Genomic DNA, 27,967 nt, shown 5'->3' on the forward strand with positions numbered 1-27,967 from the left:
ATGTTTGTTATGTAGTCTGTATTTATTTAAATTCAACAGCTCATAATATCACCAACATCTACCTGATGTTAAATTACCATTTCTTTTTCTCATTTATAATCAACACTCTAAAAATGGGGTGCTTTCAATAGAGGGAGGGCAATGCTCAGCTAGCGCATGATTTGGTAGATCAGTACTTAGTGTCTTAGTCGAGGATGAAGAATGAGCCTTCAATGACCTCTTCACAGGCCAGGGGGATCATGGGGTAAAACTGTTTGGTGTGCAAGTAGAACAACCTGAGTTCCAGCCCTGGAACATACGGAATCCATAGGTTCCTGAAAATTGTTCTCTGACCTTTATTTGTGTTAGGGTGTGTGCATGTGCACACAACACACACACACACACACATACATATAGACACATATATATGCATACATACATACACACATACATACACATATAATACACACACACACACACACACACACACACACACACACACACACACACACACACACCCTGGTAACTTTCCAACCAAAGTTCCTTTTTTTCTTAACTCCCATCATGTCTTGCTCTCTGGTGGCTGTGTAAGGAGCCAGGGCTTGGCAACTTGGCTTTCAATCAGCAGATTTGTCAGTCAATCTGTTTTATGGACTTACAGAATTTCCTCAGGAAGCTAAATTCTGATAGAAGGTTCTCCAGTGTCTCCTAACAGTCTAAATTTAGTTCTTGTGCATGCAGCCAGATCATGCCCCGGTGACCAGGGAAAAGCACAGGAACGGAGAAGGCATATTTCAAATACCAGCTCAAGACTGCCAGCGTGGAGCTGGTGCACTTCAAAGGACGTATAAAAAAATCCTTGAGGTAGTCCATCAATATTAAACAAGTGACACAAATGGCCTTCGTGTTTGTTTTGTGCTAGGCATTAATCCTAAGGCTATGAACTACACAAACATTCTGTAACCAAGGTACACCTGGGTCTTCTCTGTTCTCTTACATCTACATGTGATTTCTAGCAATCATGGCTACTCTGTTCTGGAAATAAGATTTACTGCAATGGATGTAGCAAAGTCTAATATGTCTACTATTCAGGTGGCATCATTTAAATGTTGAATAAATGAAAGGGGAGGGAAGGAGAGGAAGGAGGAAAGGAGAGGATATAATGGTCAGAGCAAAATACATTCCTTCTTTTATTGGATAACTCAATGGCGTTAGGTCTGGAGCACATATTAAGAATCTTTAGACAAGGGTTGCCCTCTCTGGCATCCCCATGCTCTGTGCCGGTGATGGAAGGAGTCACCGGATGGCATCCTTTGAGTGTGACAGTCATTATTATTATCATCAGAATGACTGTGTCTTCTAGCAAGAGACCCTCATAATCTGGCTTACTCATGTCATCAGACTCTCTGAGATCTCAGCTCCCCCATTTATACTGTCCTCCCCAGTGTATGGAATTCAGCTTCAGTAGCACACCATCCTGTGGTTTGTGGACTCACTGGAGTGTGCAGAGTGTGAAACTATCACGAAGCCATTGTCTATGCTGCACTGAGGCTTTCCAGAGGTGTGGCTGCTTTGGGGTCACCCGTGTTCCTCTAAGACAGTGTTTCTCCACCTGTGGGTCATGAACAACACTTTCACAGGGGTCACCCAAGACCATCCTGCATATCGGATATTTATATTATGACTCATACCAGTATCAAAATTATAGTTATGAAGTAGCCAATGAAAATAATTTTATAGTTGGGGGTCACCACAACATGAAACATAAACATAAAGGAGCGAGGTGTTAGGAAGATTGAGAACCATGGCTCTAAGTCACCCTTACTCATGCTCTCTTATAATAAGTCAATAAATGCACTGGTTTGACAAGCTGGATTTGGGTGGAATCATACTTTGATCTGTCTTTGAGTTCTGTCTGGGACAAGTCCATTATACCAGTGATAGCGTAGAGGAGAGTGAGGTCAACCAAAGGGTGTCTACCTTGTCTAGGGGCAGCAGCAACAGATTAGCTTCTCTGCTCCAGTTGTTGCTACTCAAAACAGTAATTCTGCATAGTCAGCTCTTGCCATTTTCAAGGAAAAGCCAAAATTAATTTTTTCCTACCTCGGATGGGTCACATGGTAACATGGTATAGCAAGGTTTGAGAGAGGTACGTCTCTCACGTGCTACCACAAAGTGAACCATGAAAAGGACCCAACTGTCTGTGGTTTGATGAGACATTTACTGCTTTTTAAAAGTACTTTCTCAGATGAGCAAAGCATGTGTGTAGGTAACTTCCCAATATACAACTCCCATGTTAGGACTTCACGTTATTGACTAGTTAAGTGACACAAATGTAGGGAGCACATGGTCATTTATCTAATGTTGAATGGACTTTAGGAACATGGGACCTGGTCCTCCTCAGGGTGAGGGGATATGGAGTTCAGGCAGTAGAAAAGAAGCCATGGGGCCAAAAGTTCTAGAACCCCAGAGTAGAGGGTAAGATGCTAATTCAAAAAGGCTGGGGCGGGGGGATTTTGTGAGCCAAAGGATGTGGGGAACTTTGTGGTGGAAAAGAAGATTGTTCCCTGCTAAGAAAGAGAAGGACTTAGAACGAGCTGTAAAGGAAGGAAGGGAAGCGTGATAATTGTATGTGGAGATAGAGTTGGGCCTGATGTGTTCTATGTGAGCTAACAAGACAAAAGAGTATGTAAACTATTTTTTATGTCCTGGGTCTGATAAAATTTAAAGCAAACACACACGCACATGCACACACACACAGGCACAGGCACAGGCTCATGCAAACACACATACACACACACACACACACACACACACACACACACACACACACACAATTTTGGAGACAGACTGACCAGGTTAGCCTTGAACTTGATATGTATGTAGCTCCTGATCCCCCCTGCCTCCACCTATGGAGTGCTAGGATCCACTTGGTTTATGTAGTGCTAAAGAGTAAACCCACGATTTTGTGCACCACACCAGGCAAGCAATCTGCTGGCTAAGCTATAGTTCAACCCTAAGAACAGTATTTTATTTTTAAGTTGCAAAACAGAAGTGCGTATGAGAGATCTAACAAGTTGTTCAGGCAATGGCCACGGAGTATGTGGCTGTGCCCACCCAACACCATTGAGAATTGTTTTAAGTGCAGTGTCAGACTTCCTTTAAAAAGAAGAAAAGCTAAGGTTAGAATATAACTAGCCTAGGTCACTGCTAGTCACAACCCTCAAGTACCTGGGGAGCAGAGTTAATCTGCACACCCAGATTTCCCGCATTATTCTTTTGGGATAGCAAATCAGCATTATTTGCCAGATTACAAGGGATTGTCCTCTGTCACCTCCTTCTCATCCCACCTCACCCCAATCCCTGTCTGTCTAATTTAACAGTATTCCAGACAACTGTCTCTCTGAGCAACAATTTCATACACATTACAAGCAAGAGGTGCCGAGGACTAGCCTCTCAGTAATTTAACCACAAGCTCGTTAGCCTCAGGCTGTTTTTCCTTTCTAAATAGGCTGCTCCTACGGAGCACAGCTTGTGAAACTGGAGAACAATTGAAACAATTCTTGATCCAAATGTATCTTGGTTGCCTGTTGACAGAATAAAATCATATGACAGATAAAAAAATGCTTCCTACTGTGGGTGCCAGAGAGTTAATCAGGACATTTTCCTAGACTAGGTTAATGCGTGTTAGATGATGTCTTAGCTTGGGGTTCTATTGTGACAAAATACTATGACCAAAAGCAAGTTGGGGAGAAAAGGGGTTATTTGGCTTATATTTCCACATTGTGGAAGCCTGGAGGCAGGAGCTGATGCAGAGGCTATGGAGGGGGCTGCTTACTGGCCTGCTTCCCCTGATTTGCCCAGCCTGCTTTCTTATAGAACCCAGGACTGCCAGCCCAGGGATGGCACCACTCACAATGGACTGGGCCTTCCCCCACTGATCATTAATTGAGGAGGCAATTTAGAGTTGGATCTCATGGAGGCATTTCCTCGACTGAGGCTTCTTTCTTTCTGATGACTCTAGCTTGTGTCAAGTTGACACAAAATAAGCCAGTGCAGATGAGGTCATTTCTTGCGTAGAAAAGATAGTATACTAAGTTTGACCTGATAAATACCAGCTTCACTGAGCCTATAGCAAAGATATGTTCTTGTTGGGTTTGTTTGTTTGTTGTTTTCTTTGAGACTGGGTCTCATCATGTAGCCCTGTATAACTTGAGCACATAGTGATCTGCCTGCCTCTGCTTCCTCAGGGCTAGGACTAAAGCTGTGTTCTCCCATGCCCAGCAAGGCAAAGATTTCAGCAGCAGAAGGCATAACATGCATGTCCCCAGTTCCTAGGTGTGGGGTGCAGAGAGCGGGCTTTAGGACCTCCAAGTATACCAAAGTCCTTACATGATGAACCTCACCCCCTTGATCACATAGCATTGCATATAGCCTATGCATAGTCCCTATATTTTGAATCATCTCTATGTAATATAACAAATACAGTCTCAAGGTGACATACATGGTCATTATATGGTTCAGAGAATCAGAAATGGCAAGAAAACGTCTGTATGTATCTAGTTACAGTTTTGGGAACTGTAGTCAGTGGAATGCATGCATATGGAACATGCTATACAACTGTCGCCCTTTCTGTATTTCCTCATAGCTGGAAGCCATTCTGCCTTGGCTGTGCATCCAGACTACAAAAGACAACAGTTGATTCCCAGTAACTGTTTTACGCCAGGCAGGGCCTTAGTGTTAAATTTCCTTAATATTAAAGCATTAAGGAAATCTTATATTCCCAGCTCACTGATAGGGAAAGCGAGGCATTAAAAGTCACATAATTCATCCTTGGCCATGCTGGGAGTAAGCTGTAGGAATGACTCTCAAGCCAGAGTCACGTCTTCACCTCCTTTCCTTGGGTACCACCCTGGCCGCCTTCTGTCTGGGCTGCCGAGGCTCCAGGCTTTAGATAAACTGTGCTGGAAACCTGGATACCGACCTTATCTGTCTTAAACTTATTGCAGCTAGTGATTAAAGTGTCCTCTCCTCCCCTACCACTTTATTTTCTCTTCTCAAGTCGTGGCTTCATCTGCCCATCATGGCAGAGGGAAGCTGCACGTCTGTCTGGCTTCCTGCTGGCTCCAGCAGGGGTGGCACCAATCACTGGCCTCTTCATTTACCAAACAGATGGGAGACAGGCCGTCTTCCTCCACCTCGAGCTCAATGCTTTATGGCTGATGATGTACTCCCCTCAGACACAAAGGTTCTTTCTAGAGTTACTGTGACATCCAAAAGAAACTGACAAGCGAGTAACTGTTACCAAAACATACTCTGGCTTCCAGGCTCTGGAAACTTCGAAAATCTCTGTTACAGTGTCTCTGCTGCTGTCTTGGCTCCTCTCAGCTTTTCTCACTGAGACCCCTGCCCTCGACTTCTCCAGCTCACGGGCTTTCCCTTCCCCAGATTCTAATTCCCACAAGACCCTCTGATTTCCTCCATGGCCCTCTTTTGTCTTCCTTTATTGGTCTTCTCTTTGTTCTCTCTCTTGATCCTCCCTCTCTCACTGCCCCCACCCTTCTCTCACGGTTCAGTTCAGTCTGCTGGCCGTGTTTAAGGCACTACCTTCTCTCCCTGCTCTGGACTCTTGTAGATACCTCTAGCTGTACTCTCCCTCACATCTACATAAAAGCCTTCCCCTCCCCCACCCCTTAGAATGGTCCTGTCCTCACTTTACATACTTCTCATAAGGGCTTAGGACTTTGAAGTCAATTCTTGGGCATCGATTCTTGGGTCTGTTTGAACTAGAAGCCACTTACTTTACATGATTATGGCAGTGGGCTGAGGGTATACCTTGCTGGCCGCCATGGAGAAGTATTTGAAGGCAGTGGCATTATTTTGTGGTGCAGCAGCGTTCCCCTCTAAATACATCTACAGATGAAAAAGAGGATGTAAATAGCAAAATCGCTTAAGAGTGAGGCAAATGTTTTAAAACTAAGTAGCCCTAATGATTGTTACCGTATTGAGAATATAATAACTACACTGAATTTTCCATTTAAAAGTAGCACACGTTATTTTAGTTTTACTTCAAGTAAGAAAGCAGAAGAAACTCACCTACACACACACACACACACACACACACACACACACACACAGAGAGAGAGAGAAAGAGAGAGAGAGAGAGATAGAGATAGAGAGAGAGAGAGCGCCTCAGAACAAAGAAATGAACCCTATTTGTGTTTTCTCCTATTCCTCGAATCTAAATTACAGTATGTGACAGTTCTGGAAGCAGGGTACACATTCCCATGGTAACTGAAGCAAATTGGCTGTAGGGAGGCAAAGGAGCCCCGGGGAGTGGAGGGAGTGGTCTCTTTAATGGGAGAGAATATCCCATCAAATGGTCCATAAGGACTGATTTTGATTTTGGTTGCGGTAGAACTGTTTCTCATTCCGGGGTAGAGGAAAGACACCTGACTGGGCCAGGGCTTGTACGTTCTCGGATGACAGCTAGCCTGTTACTCTTGGGCCTAAGGGAAGCTCATGGACTCATAGTTATTCTCTGCAGAGGACTCCAGGCCAGGTGTATTTCCAGGTTTTGTGAGTGCCTCAGATAAAGGCTGATGTTCTAATCGGCTTCTTCCTCTTACCTTTAGAGTACCAGCCACCGTCTCCAGCCTAAGTGCCTCTTAGCTGCTGCCATAAATGAATTCTGTAAGTGTTGTCACACCTTATCCTGCATTCAATCAATCCTTAGAGAGGGTGTGTGTGTGCGCGAGTGCATGCATGTCTGTGTCTGTCTGTCTGTCTGTCTGTCTGTCTGTCTGTGTACATGGGTGTTGGGAGAGTATTGCCAGCAAGCATGACACAACAGGACAGTCCTGTTGAATTGGTTCTTTCCTTCCACCATCATGTGGTTTCCAATGATTGAATTCAGTTCGCCAGTATTTCCTAGCAAATGTCTCACTTGCTGAGTGACCTCACTGGTCCGTCTACCTTATATTTATAGGCAGGGTTTCTTACTAAATCTGTGACTCACTGATTTAGCTAGACTAGCTGGCCAGTGAGCTCTGAAGATCTGCCTGTCTTTACCTGGGGTTACAGACCTGAATAAAAAGATAGGTTTTTCTGGAGGAGGTGTGTGTGTGTGTGTGTGTGTGTGTGTGTGTGTGTGTGTGTGTGTGTGTGCATGTGTGCGCGCACACACGTGTGTGCGTTCACGCATGTGCTGGAGCAGGTCCTCATGCTTGACAGCAGACACTTTATAAATTGAGACATTTCCCCAGTCCCCACATTTCTTAACTTTTAAAGAAATAACAAGTACTGATAAAGTAGAAGCATGCACCTTTCCTATAAATGCCATGGCATTTGCACTCCCAGCTTTTGCTGCCTTTAGAAAGTAGTATAACGCCTTCTGGAGAGAAAAGGAACAGTATTACTGCCAGTCACAAATACATTCTACAAAATGACTTTTTGTACTAGATTTTAGTCATTCAACGTGCATTCAAAAATATCCGCGAAATAACCATTTTGTTCAAGGCACTCTTCCAATGTTATTTCTACCATAAACCCGAAGAGTGAGAACGCATGTTTATGTGCAAATGTATTCTGAAACAGGATGAACATATATATATATATATATATATGTATATATATGTATTAATGTAAAGGTACTTTTCTTCTCACATTTGGAAAAGCTAGATGGGTAAGTGGCTTTGTCAGGAAAGATGAAACTCAGCTACAGATTTAAATAGTCCTTATTTGGAAGAATAGACTTCTATGCACTTGTTTCGAGCCAGCTTGTACTACAGTTGGCAGAATCCTCATGCTCATAAGGCAGAATAATGCCAGACACACCCAGCTTCTTGCTGACACCATGTTTTTGTGTAGAGCTTAAAATAGTTTCTTCTGAATCAAAATGAAGGGGACCAGTAAAACCTCTGCTTTCTCTAAGTAGTAAGATTAAACATTCTAGAATAATCTTATCTCTTATTGCTCCACTCTCCAGGCCTCATCTTGGCTTTCTAGAAAATTCCTGAGAAATAAAAGTGACCGACCTCAGAAATGATACTTGAAGACACGTTTTCAGTGTCATATTTGAACACAATGCATCTGTCCTTCACAAGGACTTGACTAAATTAATGGGTGATGGCTAATGGGTGATCTGCTTCCTCCCAAAGAGAAGACAATGTTTAGGGGAAAATATGGACGCCTCTTTTATATGAAAGTGGGCTGCAAAATGCCGAGAGCTTGTTTGAAAGGTACTCTCTATTGCTAAGTCGTCCTCCCTGTGGACCTAATTACAGATGCACCTCTGCTGGGCTCTTTTGCATCATCGTTCCTTTCATCTTCAGAAAACTTGGTTAACATCTGCTACATGCCTATTGGTACATTAGCCATCACAAGTCATTTGTAATGAACAAAATCATGCTCCTTAGATTTCTTATTTCTAGAAGGTGTTATGCAGCCCACCAGGTGAAAAAAGACACCGATGACTTTGTCTGTTGTTGATCCTGGATGCTATCATGCTGCTCTGCCAAGGAAGACGTTCCCATCTGTGGGATAGTGCCATGACTGTTGGGACTGGCTACTACGTTTCTGGTTGAATTTAAGGACAGATCTACAGGAGAAAACTCAGGGCTGATACTACTAAACTGACCCAAAGCCGACAGCTAGGGAGTGCATAGGCCCTAAGAGAGGACCTGTTACTTTCATTTTGCTAAGTGCTTATGTTATCAAACTGTCTTCTAAACTCTTATGTTTATATATCCATTGATTGGTGTGGCTGCTAACCTTGATCAGAGAAGTTTCTTTGTGCAGTGAGTGACAGTTAAAACAGAGACTCATGATTGGTCAGACTTGAGAATAAGTTATGGTGAATACTCAGTCCTAAACTGAATATGTATCCTATTTCCCCTACTCCCACTGGGTCAAGGAACATCATTGAAGAGAGGAAAGAATGTATGAGCCCAAGGATAAGAAGAAATGCTGTGTTCCAAATGTGACAAAGCTGTTTCATGTATGAATTCACAGCAGCTGTGGTTCCTGGTCCAAGATCTGGATAAGATCAAGCCTTTACATCAAGGATGGAGACAGCCTTATAAGGCCTCATCCCTAACTGAGGAGTTATTGGCAGTTGAAGGTGCTTGGGAATGTAGACTCAAGTTTCTGTGAGGGTTTGGCCTCTAGTATGTTGCTGATACTCTAATGGTTGGCTCCACACCCATGTGCATGAAGGTACCATGAACAGGACTTAATTTATTTATAGAAGAATTTATATCTGTATCAAAATATACCTACATGAAGAGAATGGGATGAGAGAGGGAGATGTGTTAGGGGGAGGTAGAGTAAGTGGGGAGTGAGAGGTAGGTATGGTGAACACACACCGAATAGCTGTGTGAATTCATAGTCACTATCAAGGGATAAAAATAATCGAAAATCAAAGAATAAATAACAATATTTTAAAACAAAACGTGATTCCTACACTTGTCCCCTGACAATGGTGCTGAGAGAAAATGAAATATGTCAATAGCACTGAGTAGGTGAGGAGCTAAAAAGAATGCCTCCAAATAATTAAATAGATAGAGAATGGGAGAAGATTATAGATCGTACTGTTTCCTAACAGATGTTTATATGACTTTTCTTTCTAAATTTTTGTACTGTCATTATAAGGAAGGACTATATTAATATCTGATTTCATTTAATGACACCTAAAATCATGCAACCAGCATTAGACTTTCACAAGCAGACTAAATACAGTTTCTATGTCCTTGGAACTCTGTCTCCATGGTCTGAATGGGAAGACCAAAGTGACAGAAACTTCACTATATTGATGCCATCAGAAACCAGGGAAGTGTCAAGAGTAAGGGAGTCTTCATTCCCTTGGCAATGTCCAAGCTGTCTAAGAAATTAGTGTTTCAACGTGGCCAGAGTAGGATACTCAAAATCTAGGGCTTGTAAAATACCTGGATTTAATTGTCTCCAAAAATAAAGATTATTAGAGATTTACAAACATTGGGAAATCTTGAAACTAAAATCTCTGGACTAATATAAGCATTAGTTAGATAGGAGAAACTTAAAACTATGTATGGTTTGCCAAATTAAAAAAAAAACTGGTACTGAAAAAAGGACATTTTGTATCAATGCTTTTCTTATCCAAACACTGAGACTTGGTGAAACTGGATACATTCAGGTTAGTATTGTCATAGACTCTGTGGCCAGGGCTAAGCATGCACCCAAATAAGATCCTCATCTAGATTCTCCTCTGTTGTGTTCTCCAGGTACCCTGTCCTGTGCCTATAATATTATTTATCTACCAGCTTATCTGTTTGTCTCCTTCAGTGTTCTCCGTTGCATAGTGTCTTCCATATATTAAGCACACAGAAAATATTTTTAAGAGGAATGAATGAATATTTATGAATCTTTAAAACAGGGGACCTGGACTTTAATCTTTACGGGACATCTTGACCTAAATATTACGGTCCTAAAATCATTTCAAAGTCCAGTTTAGAAGTTTGGCTCTCAATTAATCTGCAGTAGAGTTCTGGGGGAAGGTTTCATTCTGGGAGAAAGATAATTTGAACTTTTAAAAGGAAATAATCTACTCAGAAGCAAATGAAGGTTCTAGAGTTCCCCATCCCTTGACCAACGTTCCATAAGATTCCAGGGGCTTGGCAGCGTCTCACACACCACTTAGTGATATGGGTTACTCTACTGCAGTGTGATGCCTTACTATACTCCAGTGTGTGGCTCACTCTATTCCACTCTTGTGGCTTGCTTTACTCCAATGTCTTAGCTTCCTCTCCTCCAATGTAGTGGCTTACATCACCCCACTGTGTCTTACTCTACTCCAGTATCGTGATTTTCTTTACTTCGCTGTCTTTGCCTATTTGGAATTTCAGTTCTTCATTCTTCCTCTTTAAACTTACTGGTTCTGATATGGTTACTGGTATTGTGTAAAAATGTTTTTGTTTTTATTTTTGTTTTAGTTTTCAAGACAGGGTTTCTTTGTGTAGCCCTAGCTGTCCTGGGACACCATCTGTAGGCCAGGCTGGCCCTGAACTCAGACATCTATCTGCCTGCCTCTGCCTCCCAACTGCTGGGATCAAAGTCATGCACCACCACACCTGGCTATGCATGGCTGGCCAGGAAAATGTATTTGACACCACAAGAAACTGCCACATAAAGCCAAGTCAGTGCTCTCAAGAACGTTGATGGTTTGGAGATGTAGTTCTGTTTGTTGAATGCTTGTGCTTGTCTAGCATGCACAAAACTCTGGTTTGACATAGCACTGCATAAACTGTGTGAGGTGGTGCCTGTCTGATATCCCTGCCCTTGGGAGGTAGAGGCAGGGTAATCATAAGTTTAAGGTCATTCTCAATTGCATAATGATTTTGAGGCCAGCCTTGGCTACTTGAGATTGTGCAACAAACAACAAACAAACAAATAAACCAGAATAATTATCTACCCAATCATCCGTGCACCCTTTAAATATTTATTGAGCAGAGTCAAAGATGTTGGTAGAGTGGCTGCTTACAATGCACAAGGTCTTGGATTCCACCCCCAGCACCACATAAACGGGGTGTGGTACACATCCTTGTAAGCCCAGCACTCAGGAGGTGGAAGTATGAGAATCAGAAGTTCAGTCATCCTCAGCTGCGGAGTGACTTTGAGGCCAGCTTGGGCTACAGATCTCCAAGAAAATTACTGAGCACTTACCAATCACCCATTCTACAATGTACATTCTAATCAGGATGGGGTCTTACTGCCAATGGCAGATTATAGCTTAAAGTTATATTGACAGCTATTTTCATTCTCAGTAGAAGATAAAATAATGGTTTGTCTCACAGCTAATGGTATCATGCTATTATGATAGATGGCATATCCTGAACATTATGTTAGGTAAAGTTTCATTATTTTATTTTTAACTCTGTCTCTGTCATTCAGTCTCTGCCTGTCTTTTTGTCTCTGTCTCTCTCTCTTTTTCTCTCTTATAAATGTGTCTTTTCATTGGCTCTAAGAAAATCCCTAGTTTAATCAGTTTGCAACATTTTCTCTAGAATGAAATGTGAAGGAAATGCTTTATTCTGACAACAATTCTGAGTATTTCTTTTATCCAGGGCTCTGTAGATCCTCCTGAAATGGGACATTAGCCCTTTCTCTATATTGAGTAGCAGTTGCCTTAGGGTTGATATTATTCCTCTACCACTTTTAATTTAATTATGCAGCATCCACTTTAATAATAATGCATCCAAGCACCCTGTTTTCCTAATGCAATTCATTCTGAGCTTTTATAGTTTTAAGAATGCAAATGAAATTAAAATTCGTGTGTGGGAAAATTCAAGATAATGCAATCAGGAATTGCACATATACAATTTTTAATAATTATAAAGTTGGTCAGGGAGAGGCCAAATTGTTCCCTGTGATAAGAAATGCTGAGAAATTAATTCAATCAAAAAAGCAAGCAGTGATGGGGAAAGGCAGGATAGCTATTCCTGGGTATTTTCATTTGCAGTTTGCTGATCAGCAAACTGGAGCATCCCATTTAAAATGGGCTTTGCTGTAATCATTTCTTCAGTGGACTGAAACATCAGACTGGCTGACATGGTGGAGTTCAGGCTGAGAGGCATCATCCAATGTGTAAGCTATTAGCATCCATCCATTCAATATATATTTATCGAGTGCTTCATAGATACCAGACACTATTCTGAGTAGAAGACAAACTAGTGATTAAGAAAAACACAAAGATCTTCTATGGCGGGCACGGACAGCAATAAAGACCAGCAGGGTGAAGGGAGTTATACATCTTATGAGGGAAATAAGTGATCTAGGAGTGTGAGCACTGGTGTTATCAAGAAAATCCTCTCCAAGGGGCGAGACTTGAAGAATAAGAGGTCAAATATGGGAGAAGCTGCAGAAGCAGCCTCTTGGGTCTTTGCGTCCTTTTCATTCCCCACCCCCACCCCCTCACCTCCGCCATGGCTAATTGAGTGTAACCAATCAGGCTTGAGATCTCAGAGCTGTGGATGAACTTGCACACACATTTAGGCTCATTAGGCTCAGAAGTAGAGAGGCTTAGCCTGAACTTGTCCAGAGAGTGCCTGACTGATGGCAGGGTTCTGGAATTAAACCCATTTGGAGTCTCTGGGTGGGAAAAATGAGTCCAAAGGCAATGATCAGCAAGTCATAGATGTGGGCTGGAGAAATGGATCAGTGGTTAAGAGCACTGACTGCTCTTCCAGAGGTCCTGAGTTCAAATCCCAGCACCCATATGGTGGCTCACAACCATCTGAAATGAGGTCTGATGCCCTCTTCTGCTGTGTCTAAGACAGCTACAGTGTACTCATTTATATTAAATAAGTCTTTTTTTTTTTAAAAAAAATAAAGTCAGAGATGAAGGAACTTGAGTGATCATGCCCTTTTGTATTCTTGCTCTGAAAATGGAGAGGCAGATTTTAGAGACCATATTGAGGGAGTAGTGTAAAAATAATTTCTATTTACTAAAAATAACATAGGTTTGTTCAATGCTGAATTCCTGCATTCAAGTTTTCCTCCCTCAGTTTTGAAGTTTTAGTTTTAGTTTATGTGTATGAGTATTTTGCTTGATGTATAGCTGTGTACCATGCACAGGAGGAGGCCAGAAGAGAGTGTCAGAGCCTTTGAAACTGCAGTTACAGACAGCTGTGAGCCATCATGTGGGTGATGGGAATTGAACCTGGGTCCTCTGTAAGAGCAACACGTGCTCTTCGAGGCTGAGCCAGTGCACCAGCCCTGGAAGTCTGCTTCCCCGTTACGGCTGCTTTCCAGCTGTGGCACTTGAAGCAATTTGCTTTCTCTCTCCAGACCAGGGTTTTCATCTATAAAACACATCCAAGAAAATCTACTACAACAATGTTGCTGGAGAATCCACGATGGGTCCTCATGGTGCCTGACTCCTGGCTGTTGCCACTATAGTCTTGGGATCCTTTCCTGTCACCCCAGAGGGCTTGAATGTCACCTGACTTGGGGTGGCTCCAGCCCCTTAAGTGTTCATGTTGTGTGGCTGACACTACTTGTGTGTGCATGGGTGCGTGTATGAGTGTATGTGTGTGTGTGTGTGTGTGTGTGTGTGTGTGTGCATGTGTGGTGTATGTGTGTGTGCGTGTTTGTGCGTGTGTTTGTGTGTGTGTGTGCATGTGGTGTGTGTGTGTGTGCATGTGGTGTGTGTGCATGTGTGGTGTGTGTGTGTGTGTGTGTGTGTGTGTGGTGTGTTTGGGGGATTCTGTAAAAGGATGTTGTCATCTTTAAGCCAATCAAAGTTTCTGTTTATAACAAATGAGAAAATGTTACAGTATGTACCCTATGACTAACATTTATTGTAAGCTAAAATCGGACATTAGAGTAATCTTATGAATACAGAACTCTCATCTAAGGAGCTAAATCAGTGCTTACAGTTCGGTTTAAAGGCCCCAGAAACCTTCATTTCTGCTATCCTGGGATGCATATGCTTATGTAAATAGCTACTTACTTTATGGAGTTAACTGACATTTATTTAATGTGTACCATCTCTCATATAAAGGAGAGAATACAGCAGTAAAGACACACATAAAATAACAAGACTAAGTGAAACAGAAACTAGCAACAGATCCCCCCTTTCAATGTAACCACCTTAGAAAGGGGTGATTTTAATCCTTAGGCTGTTGTGTTTATATGTTGAGACAGAATTTGCATTCTTTTGAGAAAATGAGCACGTGGCTCCTATAAAATGCAACCTAATTATTTAGTAAGAATTGTTTCCCAGGTCTGTGGTGATTGGCATCTTGAAACCACAACTAGAATCTAAGCAAGAATTTAGCCTGTGATGTTGGCATCCTACTGAGGAAGGAACTGTGTGGGTTAAGTTTATTTATTCTTTTCCTCTGCTATGCATTTGGAGGGTTAATTAGGCCCTTACCTTCACCATAATAAGGTAAGATGAAGCATAATGATTAAATGATTTACAACATCACAGAGATGCTTAATTTAAATTATAGTAAAAAAGCATTTCTGCTCTAGCCAAATCTCCCGTGATCTGGATAAGTTAGGTCCTTGGACTGCTTAGCAGAAATCTCCCATGGGGTGGGGACCTTCTGCACCTGGCCTTTGGGGAAGAAGAAAGTTCAAGGCCAGGGTGTAGGGCTGCTCTCCGTTCTCAACTGCAGCCTGACAAACAGAATACAGATGGTAGGACATGTTCAGGGGCTGCACATGGGGTACTCCTTGGCTTCGTTGCCCCTCAGAAGTTGGTTTGGGCTTGAAGATAGGTTAGGAAAATGTTAGTGAATGCTGCTTTCTCTCACAAGCAAGGATGCAGCTCTGACCAAAGCAGCAGCAGTAGCTCCCCAGAGCCTGCCCACCTCCCCCTCTTCCGCTTTCCCTTGCCCCTCAGCTTCCCTCATCACTGTTGGTCTCCTCTATAGGACTGAAGTTTGGGATCAACTTACACTGTAATCTTGATCTAGACCTTTTCTCCCAATTAGATGCAATTGTCCAAGAGATACCTAGAAATGATGATATTTGAAAATGGTTTTAGCAGCAGTATTAGTTTGAACAAAACAGCATTTAGTTGTTGATTTTACTATAGTGTGTTGTTTCGGTCTGGTGCTACTGGCTTGCTTTGGAAGAGGTGGGGAAACATTTCAGTCTTATTTTACTCTGTGTCTGTTATTGGACAGTCAGTTGCTACTAGGCATGTAGCTTCCTTAGGGGCCGAAAGCCACTGGCAAGAGTGTGGTGACAACCAGGCTCATAGATGATGGGGCCATGGTCTGTCTCACTAAAATCACATAGGTGCTGTCCTCTTCCCACTCTGGATACTCAGAAGTTCATCCACTTTAATACAAACACTGGAGGAACTATTTTCCCATAATGGAAACCTAGGTTTTTAACAAGTGAGATTTCCAGGAAGAAATGCAAACTCCCCACTCCCCATCACCATCATCTTGCTATCCCTGTGGCAACTACCTCTTCAATAAGACCCCCCAAAGCTGCAGGTGGCTAGCAGACAAAAAGGGAGTGGGACAGAGAGGAGAGGGCGTCTCTTCCCGTTCACATTCAAGGGAGGGTACTGTCAATCCTCCCGGCACTCAGAAGGAGCCAGCTCTCTGGCAATTGGCATGTTCTAAGAATGCGGCCTTTTCTGTGTACATTACTTGTATCTGAACATCTCCTCTTTCTGCCAAAAACTTATAGTATTGGTATATGTCCCAATCCAAAATCTCACTGTTGGAACTCAGATTCTCAGGTCTCTCGGTTAGCCTCACTTTTTCCACGGGAATACCTTCACTTTTTTCCAATTTGTCAGCAACTGTGGACAGAAACAGACCAGAAGATAGAATACTCGGGCTGCAAGCAGTAACAGTCAACTTGGAGGGACTCTGTTAGACTCGTTCCGCTTACATTGTGCAGGCATCTGGACGGCTGACAGGGAGGCTCCATGGGAAATAGAGCCTGCTGTGTTTTGTTCTTTCGGATATTAAAAAGAAGGTGGGAGAAGGTCTGAACTTGCTTTTGAAACTCATATACATATCATTAGCGTAGACTCTCATGAGGATATAGGCGAGGGGCGAGAGCAGAGGTTTTAAAGGGACACCTGACGACCCCCTCTGTGCTGACATGGGCACTGCAATGTAAGAGTAAGGGCTACTCAGTTATTCCCTGTAGATACTGAGACTAAGTACAAAGATACATGTGCTTGAATATTCCTAACGAAACATGCAGTTTGAAATCTATATGTAAAAAACAAGTAAAAAATGTAGAAAAAAATAGAAAAGAAATATATATGTAGCAATTCTGTTATCATTGAACATATGATATGATCCTGTCATAAATAGCCTCTGAAAGCCAAAAGTGACTTTTTTCAAGCCACTCCTTGTCCCAGATGTCTGGGACACTGTGTAGATCCTTATTCTGAAGGTAGAAGTTAATGACTAGACCCACTTCTAGCTAGAACCGTGTGTCATTGCTCTGAGTAATTTTGCGAGATGCAATGAGACACACAACTCAGATGAGTCCCCAAGAACGCAGACTGCCCCATGCTCTGTTTCCGTAGACAGGAATTTCATGGTAGAACAATGACAGTTTGTACCGTGGAGTGATCCTCCTGTGTGTGTCTTCTATTTGTTTCGCTAGGATATTTTTTTTTTCCATTTTCATGTATTTCTTTTTTGAGATGGGATTTCTTTATTTAGCTCTGGCTGGCTTCAAATTTGAAGTGACCTTCTTCTGGTTCCCTGTCCCGAGTGCAAGGATTACAGGCCCATACCACCATGGCCACACTGGGCACTTTTAGCAAACCATCCAACATTACATAGGTTAGACTTAAGGGAATTTGCTTGATATTTATCAGTTTAAGAAACAAACATTATAGCAGGGCATAGCAGTGCACACATGATCCCTGAACTTAGGAGGCAGAGGTAGATGGATCTGTGAGTTTGAGGCTAGCCTGGTCTACATAGTGAGTTCCAGGAAAGCCAGAGCTACGTAGTGAGAACCTGTCTTGGAAAAAAAGGAACAAAGATTATAACAATAAGTAAAACAGAAATGTTTAGAAATAAATCTTTAAAAAAAGGGATAAAAATAATTAAGGTTGCCCAAACTCTAGATGACATTAAAATATTGTATTAATTAGATGTTAGTAATATATACCTTTCCTATTTTTATAAATGTTTATCAACTGGTATTGATTGATAAGTGCAGACAAGCATGTGGGTGTGTGCATGCATGGGTGTCTGTGTGTGTGTGTGTACCTCTGTGTGTCCACATGTATATGAGTATGGAGGCCAGGAGTCAACCTTAGGTTTCTTCCTTTAAGTCTATTCATCCTGATTTTGATTCAAGGCCTATGGCTGGCCTAGAACTCACTGAGTAAGTAGGGTAGCTACCCAGTAAGCCCAGGGATCAGCCTGTCTCTGCTTCTCCAGGGCTGACCGTGCCCTGCTCTTTTTTAAAATGTGGATTTAGGGCTTGAACTCATGTCATCGTGCTTGTACAACAAGCCCTTTAGCAGGCAAGTCATATCCCATTCCTGCCTGGTGTTATTATTTTAAAAACTGCTTGGTAAAAGTCTGTTTTATTTCTAATGCTGGGTGATTGAACAGAACCCACATTTTTGTACATGCTAGGCAAGTACTCTATCACTGAGGTAAGCTTCAGATCCGTTTACAGCAAAGTGAATTATGAGAGCTGGGTGTGGTGGCACACACCTTCAATCCCAGAACTTGGGAAGCACAGGCAGGCAGATCTCTGAGTTTGATGCCTGCCTGGTTTACATAGGAAGTTCCAGGCCAGGCAAAGCTATATACAATGAGACCTTGTCTCACAAAACAAAGAGAAAAACAAACAAACAAACAAACAAACAAGATAAACATCAAAGAAACAAACACCACTCTATTCTCCCCAAAAGAATTATGAGAATTACTCACTATAATCTGCCACTTTCTTGTAATGATTTAGGGCAACTTCACAATTTTGCAGAACATTAATTCCTGACAAGTATCTGTACCCCTAGAAAGCAAGAGTGCCTAGGCGTTAATATTCAGAGAATGCTGTAGTTACACATATTTTGGTCTAAGAATATTTAATTTACAAACCAGAATCATCTGGGACATCATGCTCCCTCCAGCACTTCCAAAGGTATAATATATCAGTGCCTAAGGAACAAGAAATACAACACATTGGTTTCCTAAGTTCGGAACTCAAACCAAGCTTTTTTTTTTGTTGTTTTTTTTTTTGTTTTGTTTTGTTTTTTCATTCCTACCCCAATAATGACCCGAGAACAACTCACTCCCAAGTATGTCTCAAGTTTCAATCTGCTCTGTTAAGATGGCTTTCATTTTGGGGGTTACCAGGGAGTAGGGAGTGGGACAGAGGCATGGTGGATGGTACGCCACATTGCTCATCTTAAAATCCTATCAAGTAGACACTACATACCTTTGGCAAAGAACCCGGCATTTAAGGTTTTAAGAAGTTTGTGGCAGATTGCTAAGTTTCTCTGGTCAGTGAGTACTTTTAATACCCTGGTGCAGTGAACCTCTTTAAGAATGGATTGTATCCTTTTAAATAAATTAATTAATTTTGTTCCAGGAAAAAAAATAGCGTTCTTTTACCTTGGCTTGGTCATATTCCATTCCTATTCCATAAGAAGATAAAAATCCCAATGCCTGAAGGCGAGAGAGAACACAAAACTCAGTCAATCGATTTGTTTCATAATTGTTATCGATCTATCTATTTTTGGATCTATTTATTGATGTGTGATTGCTTTATCTGCATGTAGCTATGTGCACCCCGTGTGTGCCTGGTGCCCTCGGAGGTCAGAAAAGGGCCATTGGATTCCCTGAAACTGGAGTTATAGATGTCTGTGAACCGCCATGTGGGTTCCGGGAATCGAATCCTGGTCCTCTGCAAGAGCAACGAACCAACCACTGAGCCATCTCTCCAAGGGATATTTTATATATGTTTTTTAATAATAATTTACACTGTTGGTTTATTTACAATTCCATAACAAAGTGTTTTTGTTACAGTTATGAGAACTTTGGAAATATTACAATATTGGGAGGATTCTATGATATACATGAATCTCTGATAACTCTTACTTTGCTTTAGAGTAAAGTTTAGTAATAAAACATTGACGTCAGGCATGGTGGTGCACATCTGTACCCCAGGAGGCTGAGGCAGGAGGTTCATGGCATCAGGCCATCCTGGGCTACATAGAAAGACCCTGTCTCAAAAACAAAGACAAAAACAAGCAACAACAATAAAACAAAAACAAAAGCAAGCAAATTAAAAAAGGTATAAACTTGTAGTCGATAAATGTTTTCCTTTGTTGTAAATATAATTTCCTTTGATGTGTTAACCTTTTAAGCCTGTATCCTTTTTCCTTTTCTGTGTTATGGGACTCGAGCCCAGGACCTCGAATGAGCTTAACAGGTGCTCTAATACTGAGCTGTTTCCCTATCTGTGATTTGAGCATTTTCAGTCACAATTCAAAAATAAAATAGAATTGATATAACAAGATATTTAAGTCAAAATACACCGAATAAAGAGGAAAAGTCTGATCACAGAGCAAGCTGGGGAGGTATTGAGAGCCCCAGCCCCCATCTGCCGCAGACACAGTATGCCATCCAAAAGCTTTTATAGAAACCACAGAAACGAGTTAAATCGGTGCATCGGTGTGACGCACCAAGCCGGAAGTGCGATTCGAAGCCCGCATACGCAGCTCCCAGATGGTTTGACCTATGCTTTTTCACATTTGTGACGGTGTGAAAGCAATGTATGCTCTGTAGAAATTGTGTTTCAAGTCTGGATTTTGTCATGTCCTGGACTGCTGGCATGGGATACTATACTCTCAGGATGCTGGCCAGAGTCAGCGAGCTGCGGTTCCTGGGAAAATGTGGTCCCAAGGTTGGTCCACTTTGCGATGTTTGTGTTGGTAAGCTATAGTGTTTGGAAGGTGATGCAAACTTAAGTGTCTTCAGTTTGGGAGATTTTCAATTTTTATCGGCGCTTTCAGATTCCTTCCTTCTAGCAGCTGTCTGTGTGAGCCCTTCTTGGCTCTGATTGAGCCACTATGGTAGTCTTTAGTCTCCTTTTGTCAGTTCCTAGTCTGCTGTCACTGTTAGACCCCCCTCATCCTAAGTATCTAAGCTCATAATTAAGTTTTTTTTCCCCCACAGTTTATAAGAATGCTGTCAAATGTCAAACATGTCAAGATGCATCAAGATCCAATAATTTAATCACATGAGAAAATGAATAATTCTATCATTTCAAGGATAAAGAACTTGGCTACTTCTTGTTTATTTAATTGTGCACATATATGTGCACATGTGTATATGTGGAGGCACATAGTTCCTCATGCACCATCCTCTGGCTTTTTTGTTGTTGTTGTTGTTGTTATTTTTGTGTGTGTGCTTTTGTTGTTGTTGTTATTTTTGTGTGTGTGCTTTTGTTGTTGTTGTTATTTTTGTGTGTGTGCTTTTGTTGTTGTTATTTTTGTGTGTGTGCTTTTGTTGTTGTTGTTATTTTGTGTGTGTGCTTTTGTTGTTGTTGTTATTTTTGTGTGTGTGCTGTTGTTGTTGTTATTGTTGTTGTTGTTGTTGTTTTGAGGCAGAGTCACTTACTGGCCTGTAACCTAGTAGGCTAAGCTGTACTGAGATAGCTGACCAACAAGCTATAGGGATTCCGTACCATCTTGGCCTCCCTAGTGTTGACCAGGGAGCTCTACACTCATCAGCCCTGGCCCTTTATGTGGGTCTGGAGCTAGAACCCAGGTCCTCATCTTTACAGAGCAAGCATTCTACCAGCTGAGCCCTATCCCTAGTCCTGTATCCCCAGTTCCGTGTTGCATTTGAGGTTAGGAAGTTGGCTCTAGAAGTTGTTACTTTTCCCTCAAAAGCACAGCAGTTCTAACACATTAGTCTAACTTGTGTCCTTTACATAACCTGCCTGCTGATGAAAGCCTCTGACCGTGTAAATCTTCATGTACTCTTTAGGCTTCGAGAGCTTTTTAAATTTTTTTTTTTTTAAAAGAAGGTGCATAAGAAACACTCCTTGCAAATGGGAGGCCCTGGAACTCCTCTACATCTGGCAACATGTATTTGAAATGGCTAAATGGGCTCTTTTTTAAGGACACCACTAGCCCGTTTTAGATGTTTAAAAAAGGTTTTTCTTGGAACTCCTGGCAATTCTCGATCCTGCTCAATTTAGAATCTGGTTCAATTGTGCTGAAACTTTGACAGTGAACGACCATGCTGACTTTTAAAGGGAAGGTATCATTCGGGCTACTGAGAGAGCATCATTTTGTGCAGAGCCCAGCAAACACGTTGGTCCGATCCTTTGGGAGAACTATGTAAGTTGGTGAGGTTGTGAAGAGAAGTTGGCATTAAATGTTCACTCTGTGATGGGGAGGGGGCTGTCTCTCTCTGTCAAACTCACTGAAAATGTAAGGTCTGGAACACGGTGGTACCACCATGTGTGATCGAACAGGGTCATGCTTCCTCACTCTGCAGCAGGGGAATAACAATGAAAGGCTTTACATTCATCTCATTTTTATTATTTTTATGCTGTTCACACCGTGACAGGACATCAAGGGCTGTCACTCTAAGGACTGTGTATACTGTCCTTTCCTTCACGCTTGGGCATTGGCACCTAACAACGATCGTCAGCTTTTAGTAGTCCCCCACCCCCATTCCTTTTTTTAAGATAAGAATAAAACTGGATGAATTGTAAAATGGTTACATCTTAATTCTGGAAAGAAACATATTGTGAGTTGAAAGAAGAGCGGTAACATCTGTGACACTTTAGCAGTTTTGAAGGTCAAATTCTGCATACTGGATTGCTCAGAAGGCTGGATTCCGAGTTCTGCCATTTTGCTTATGCCATTTAACACCGGGTTTGTAGACCCCGAGGTTTACTGCGAAGGTTTTAGTGCGATGTATATTTCATCTTATTTGAAGGTAAATTGCGTGGGGGTTGGCAGTAACAATTTAAAAATAAAATATTCCTCTGTTTCCTTTTTCTAAGAAATTGTTAAAGGAGGAAAAAGATTAAGTAATTTCCCTCTAATTACTGCACAAAGCTGGGAAGCTTTGTGATCATTACTTTTGGCTCGAATCACCCGTCAAAGCAAAGTGTGAATCACTTCTAATGAGTAACTCAGACACTATTAATATAAGGCCATTAACGTCCAAAACACCCAACAGAAGCCTGGCAGCATCAAAGTGATTACTGGATGGATACTAGAGATGATCTGTTCAGCCATTGCGTGGTGCTAATGACTATAGTCCTTCCAGGAAACGCTTCAGCACCTCAAATTTGAGATAAATGAAGAATGTGTGGAGACTTTGCCATTGAGATATAATTATTTTCAAGTCACAAAAACCCGGTAAAGTGTCACGTCACGCACGTCTTCTTCTTTTATACATCCATTGGAGTTATTTTTATATGCTGGAAGGGATTTTCTTAAATCTGTAGTAAAATTGTTTTTAAATTGTATAGCCAGCAAAGTGTATACATTTAAGTTCCAATAACTTTATTCTTTTTATATTTGTCTCTCCTCTCTCTCTCTCTCTCTCTCTCTCTCTCTCTCTCTCTCTCTCTCTGTGTGTGTGTGTGTGTGTGTGTGTGTGTGTGTGTGTGAGCGATAATATGAATGTGGCATTCAGAGAACAACTCCTGGAAATCAGTTATAATCATTTCACCCAGTGGGTGGGGCAATCAAACTCAGGTTTCAGGCCATACGGGCAAGCAACTGCTTGAGCCAGTTTCATGGAGACCACGCCATGCAGTTCTTATCATCTGGAAGGTACTGAGTCTTTTTAAAGCATTGCAGTGTGCTGTCTTTACACTTAGTTACTGTTGCTGCCTTTGGAAGGTCTCCCTTCAGTTTATTTGGATTTTAAAAATTTGGCTCTTTCTGAAGTTTCTGACATTTTCCACTTTATTTTTCAGAATTTCTGATTGTTTTTGTTTTCCCTGAGACATACGTATCATAAGTATCCATTATTCATTGTCTCTGTACACACACACACACACACACACACACACACACACACACTTTACATATTCTCTCTGTCTATATATATGTATTATATATATGATATCATATATAATAATGTTATTATTTGATCCCATTTTCCAGTTCTTTAGGTGCACTCCTGTGTGACAGTGTCCTCCTAGCTTCTGGAAACATTTCCAACAATGCAGACAGTGTTCTTAGATCAGGCTAGCTCAAGCAGCATGCCAAAATAGAGGCACCAGAACAGTCCTATTGAAGAGTTATCTGGTCCCTGCAATTAGCTGGCCACCAAACTACTTTGGCACAAAGTCTCTTCAACTACATGCTCTTTGTAAAAGGAAACAAACAACAGCAACAGCAACAAAAACCAGAAAGAAAGAAACTAGGGGTTGCCACGCCCACAAGGTTGACAGTCCTAGTTCAGCATCAAATCCAGATATAGTACTGGAGAGTTCCTGCTCCTCCATGTGCAAATGAAGTTTCCCAGGCCATAAGGAGTCAGAGTAAAGAAAAAAGGAGTCCAGGATGTCAGAGAAGGTAGAAATGGGTTTTAGTAGAAGACTTTACACAACAATATTAAACATGCCGTATTTTGACTGTGTGACTGAAATTTGCATATCACGTCAATGCCAGTGTCTTTTAGGTTAAGTTTGTTCACACACATTCTCTCTTCTGGTCTTCCTTGAGAGACCATACACACATATACAGGACAGGTAACCCCATTTTTACATATGAGGAAATTAATGTATAAAACAAGGACTGGCTGACCCAAAAGACAGCTGTTGAAGTGAACGCTGTCCCTTGCCAGTGTGCCTCAGTGTTCTTCAGCATTTGCTAAGGATTCTCTCAGGTTCTGTCCACTTCTTCCAGCTGCTTTGTAAAGCTTGCACACTATTTACCAGCCTCCTTCATAGGTTTGGGGAAGCTAAGGTTTGGAGACATAACTTCTTCAGGAATATCAAAAATGAATTCAAGATGGAAAAGCATGCAGAAGTCAGGGCAACACATGACCTGGGAACTCCCTGTTTTCTATCTAACTGTGGCACTGTGCAGCCTGTGACTGCATTTCCTAGAGTCTCCCATCCGTGCCTGCTTCTCTATAAAAAGGTGCTCATGACAGTTCACAGCCAGTGGTAACAGCTTAGAGCTGTCTCTTCGCTACTAGGCTTGCCATAGAAAATTGTCTTCTGATTAAGGCCAACGGCGAGCACTTCAAACAGAGGGTAGTCTGGTGACTTAATTTATGCATTGAAAATAGGAAACGAAATTATGAAAATAAGGGAAGAAAGGTGGTACAAATGATGGTGACATCCAGAGCTTTATAGTTTGGCCAATCAAACTCTAGAGATTTAACAATTCTTATATTTTATTATCATTCACAGATCTGTCCATTGGGTTTTTTTTTAACATATATAATTGCAAGAAAAAAAACCTGTGGAGCTAAACACAATATCCTCTACCATAAATTAGGACCATATGATTCTGAATCTTTAAAATGATGATGCTGATCTGTATGTATTCACATAGGAAAAACATCCATGATATTTAATGAATGAAAAGCTCGCTAGGTTGCAGCAAATACATATGGTCTCATTTACTTAAAAATACCCTATATAGTTATAAAAGTTCTAGAAGGATAAAGGTGGGGACAATAATTTTTATAGCTTCCTTCTGTTTAACTGAATCTATGTCTTCCCAAAGTCACTATCACCCCCTTATCTATCCACTTCTTTCCTTTTTATAATTCCATGAATAAAAAGAAATGCCCTACAAAGACTCAATTAAGCCATCCATGACCAATTAACTAACAATTCATTCAATTTTGCATTTTTTGGGGGTCTCAGACACTTTGCTAAACGTCAGAGACTGTTGAGCAAGACATAAGACCCAGTGTTTTATAATTATCTTAACTTTATAGGAACGATTTAGGAACACTGCCCTATTCGTCAGGGGGATTTGGTTCAACTTCCTCTGGCTCAACTAAGCGTACAGATCCACAGGATCGCCCTGAACCTCTTTTGCTACCGGTCTTATTGGAGAGCAGGGGGCAAATGAACCACGGTGGCCCAGTGGGTAAGCATCGAGCCTTCCTTGGCAGGTACACGATCTTATAGGAGCTGTCATCCCAGATACCTCAGAAGGGGACTCAGATGCAAGATGCCGCCTACATGGGAAGGATGTGAACGCCACCTTGGTGTAAATGCTTCATTCCCCACAGAACGACTCTAAGAGCACAGTCACAGCTTTCCCATCAAAAGATTTACCACCATCAGGTTCAATAGTTCATTATATAGTTTCTCCCTCTCCAAAAGCAGTTTGCCAGTCAGAGGCCATTTTCATCATAAGTCATGCTAGGTAGAAACATAGTTAAAATTTTATTCTTATCAGGTTACCTGGGAAACAGAATTAGAGTGTGAACCAAAGGTCAGATTCTCATGCAGAAGAAGGGAAAGGATTTTGTTCAGTAAGTAGCTTATCCACTAGGCAAGCACAATAGTGTATTCAAACTTAATCTGACTGTGTGCCCAGTTCCCCTACTATACTGGCTGATGACAAAAAAGGTCTCAAACCTTTTTGGTAACTTTACTTTTGTTTTCATATGTTCTGAATTCTTATATTTTTACTTTTTTTTGTTAATGGCCATGGATTTTGTTTGTAAGACAGATTAAACCTCTTAATAGAGCACTATAGTAATGTAAAAGCACACTTTAGCTGTGTATTAAGTAACAGAGACAAAATGATGGGTGTGGTTGCATGGTAATTAGGTTGGTCTACAAAGAGAGCCTCACTGAACAGGAAGTCGAATGAAAAATACCTGGTGGCCCCCATAATATCTGGACCAGGGGGACTGGCTCCTGAAGGCCTTTGACTTTTTATTCTCTTCCTGCCTTCCACCTCTCTCTTGCTAGGTAGCCAAAGAATGACCTTAAACTCTGATTCTCCTGCCTCTGCCTCCTGAGTGCTGGAGTTACGGCCTGTACCACCAAGCCCCGCTCCACCAGATGCTAGAGCTCAAACTCAAGGCTCACTCACGCCAGGAACGCACACTAGCTACTGAGGTACATCCTGAGCCCCAGTTTTCTGATTTTCTGTAAGTTGATTATTTTATTCTTGACATAAAGTAAAACACATTTATTAAGATAGAAAAAGAAATTCACCTAGCCTATAAAAGATTCGAAATTGAAAGTCAGGCAAACATTACTTTAAGAACAGATTTCGTTTCTCTGTAAAGATGAACAGGTTCTATATATAGTTTAACGATATTCGGGTTCAGAGGTCTTATGTCAAAGCATACACATGGATAGATGGGAAGATAGATTAGAGAACAGCATTGCTCCTATGAACGGAACAATTTATCCTCACTTCCTGCTTTACTCCCAAGGGACACCATTTCAGTGTGTTCTCGGTGGCCATAGCTCTGGGTCCGTGCAGTGGGGCGTGAGGACTATTTATTTTCCCCATTCATGTATCTGTCTGTGTTAATTGTGGATGTAGCTATTTAAAAAGTCTCATTGTCTTTCAAAACTTACATTTTGGGCTTTGTATGATCCTTCTTTAGCCAAGGACTCGTATAACTGGATAGCTGCTGTTATGTTTTGCATGCCGAAACTTCCAAATAGCAAAGCGTCAGCCATTTTTTCCATAGCTTTCAAATTTCCCATGTCGGCTGCTCTGGTGAAGAATGTGTAGGCTCTGTTTAGAGAATGTAAAGTAAGGGAGTTGATTATCAAAAATGAAAGTTTCTGCTCGCCCCTTCACACAATGCCTTTCCAGCAGGAGAACTGCAGCCGTCTCTACTAGAAATGATGCAGCTTTGGTGAAATCATTACATCTCTAGACCTACAACTTTTTTCACCTCCAATCGAACATTTAAATTTCAAATACTTTTGACAAATTATAAAGTCACTAAAAAGGAGATATTTATGTAATATATACTATGTGTCCAGGCTATATACCAACTCAAGTGAGAAATTAAAGACATCCTATAGTGATCTATTCCATTTTTAATAAGCATTTGTTTTATAAAAAAAAATCAAAGGATACAAGAATTATAGTAATTGAAATGTCACATCTAGGAAACCTATATCATAAGAATGTTAATAAATTTATATTTAAAAATAATCTTCAAATGTAGAACTAATTCTTCAACATAGCAAAGCCAGGCTGTTTAGAAAGATAACAATACAAATAAACTTCTAGTGGGTGGGGCTTTAGACTCTAAGTGCTTGGAGTCAAGTCCTGCTCTACTACTGGTTGGAACGTTTCAAGCTGACTTCTCTGTTCCTTCTTAGGCCACAACCCTGGGATGGTTGTGGTGCCTACGTGATGAGGCCACTGTGAGATGATCCTTGCTTGGTGTAGGGTCTCATTTAGCCATCACTGTTAGGATGATCACGTTGACCAAAACTTAAGAACATAATAACTGTTCTGTATTTAGGTGGTAAGTGGTGTGAAATTTTAGTGGTTAAAACATAGGAT

At 41.4% G+C, this 27,967-nt stretch overlaps 1 protein-coding gene across 1 annotated transcript in view; it reads right to left on the minus strand.

Annotated features, from left to right (window-relative positions):
• The window catches only part of Sel1l2 (SEL1L2 adaptor subunit of ERAD E3 ligase), a 122,443-nt gene that overhangs the window by 14,952 nt on the left and 79,524 nt on the right, over positions 1-27,967 (minus strand). The window contains exons 5-12 of the mRNA XM_032902362.1: positions 27,019-27,181; positions 19,083-19,136; positions 18,567-18,626; positions 18,399-18,480; positions 16,128-16,282; positions 15,420-15,476; positions 7,304-7,372; positions 5,815-5,892 (exon numbers count right to left, since the gene is read on the minus strand). Coding sequence (XP_032758253.1) covers positions 5,815-5,892; positions 7,304-7,372; positions 15,420-15,476; positions 16,128-16,282; positions 18,399-18,480; positions 18,567-18,626; positions 19,083-19,136; positions 27,019-27,181 — 718 coding nt within the window. The remainder of the gene's footprint in view (positions 1-5,814; positions 5,893-7,303; positions 7,373-15,419; positions 15,477-16,127; positions 16,283-18,398; positions 18,481-18,566; positions 18,627-19,082; positions 19,137-27,018; positions 27,182-27,967) is intronic.

The sequence above is a fragment of the Rattus rattus genome, chromosome 5 (genome assembly GCF_011064425.1).
Source record: "Rattus rattus isolate New Zealand chromosome 5, Rrattus_CSIRO_v1, whole genome shotgun sequence".
Lineage (NCBI taxonomy): Eukaryota > Metazoa > Chordata > Mammalia > Rodentia > Muridae > Rattus > Rattus rattus.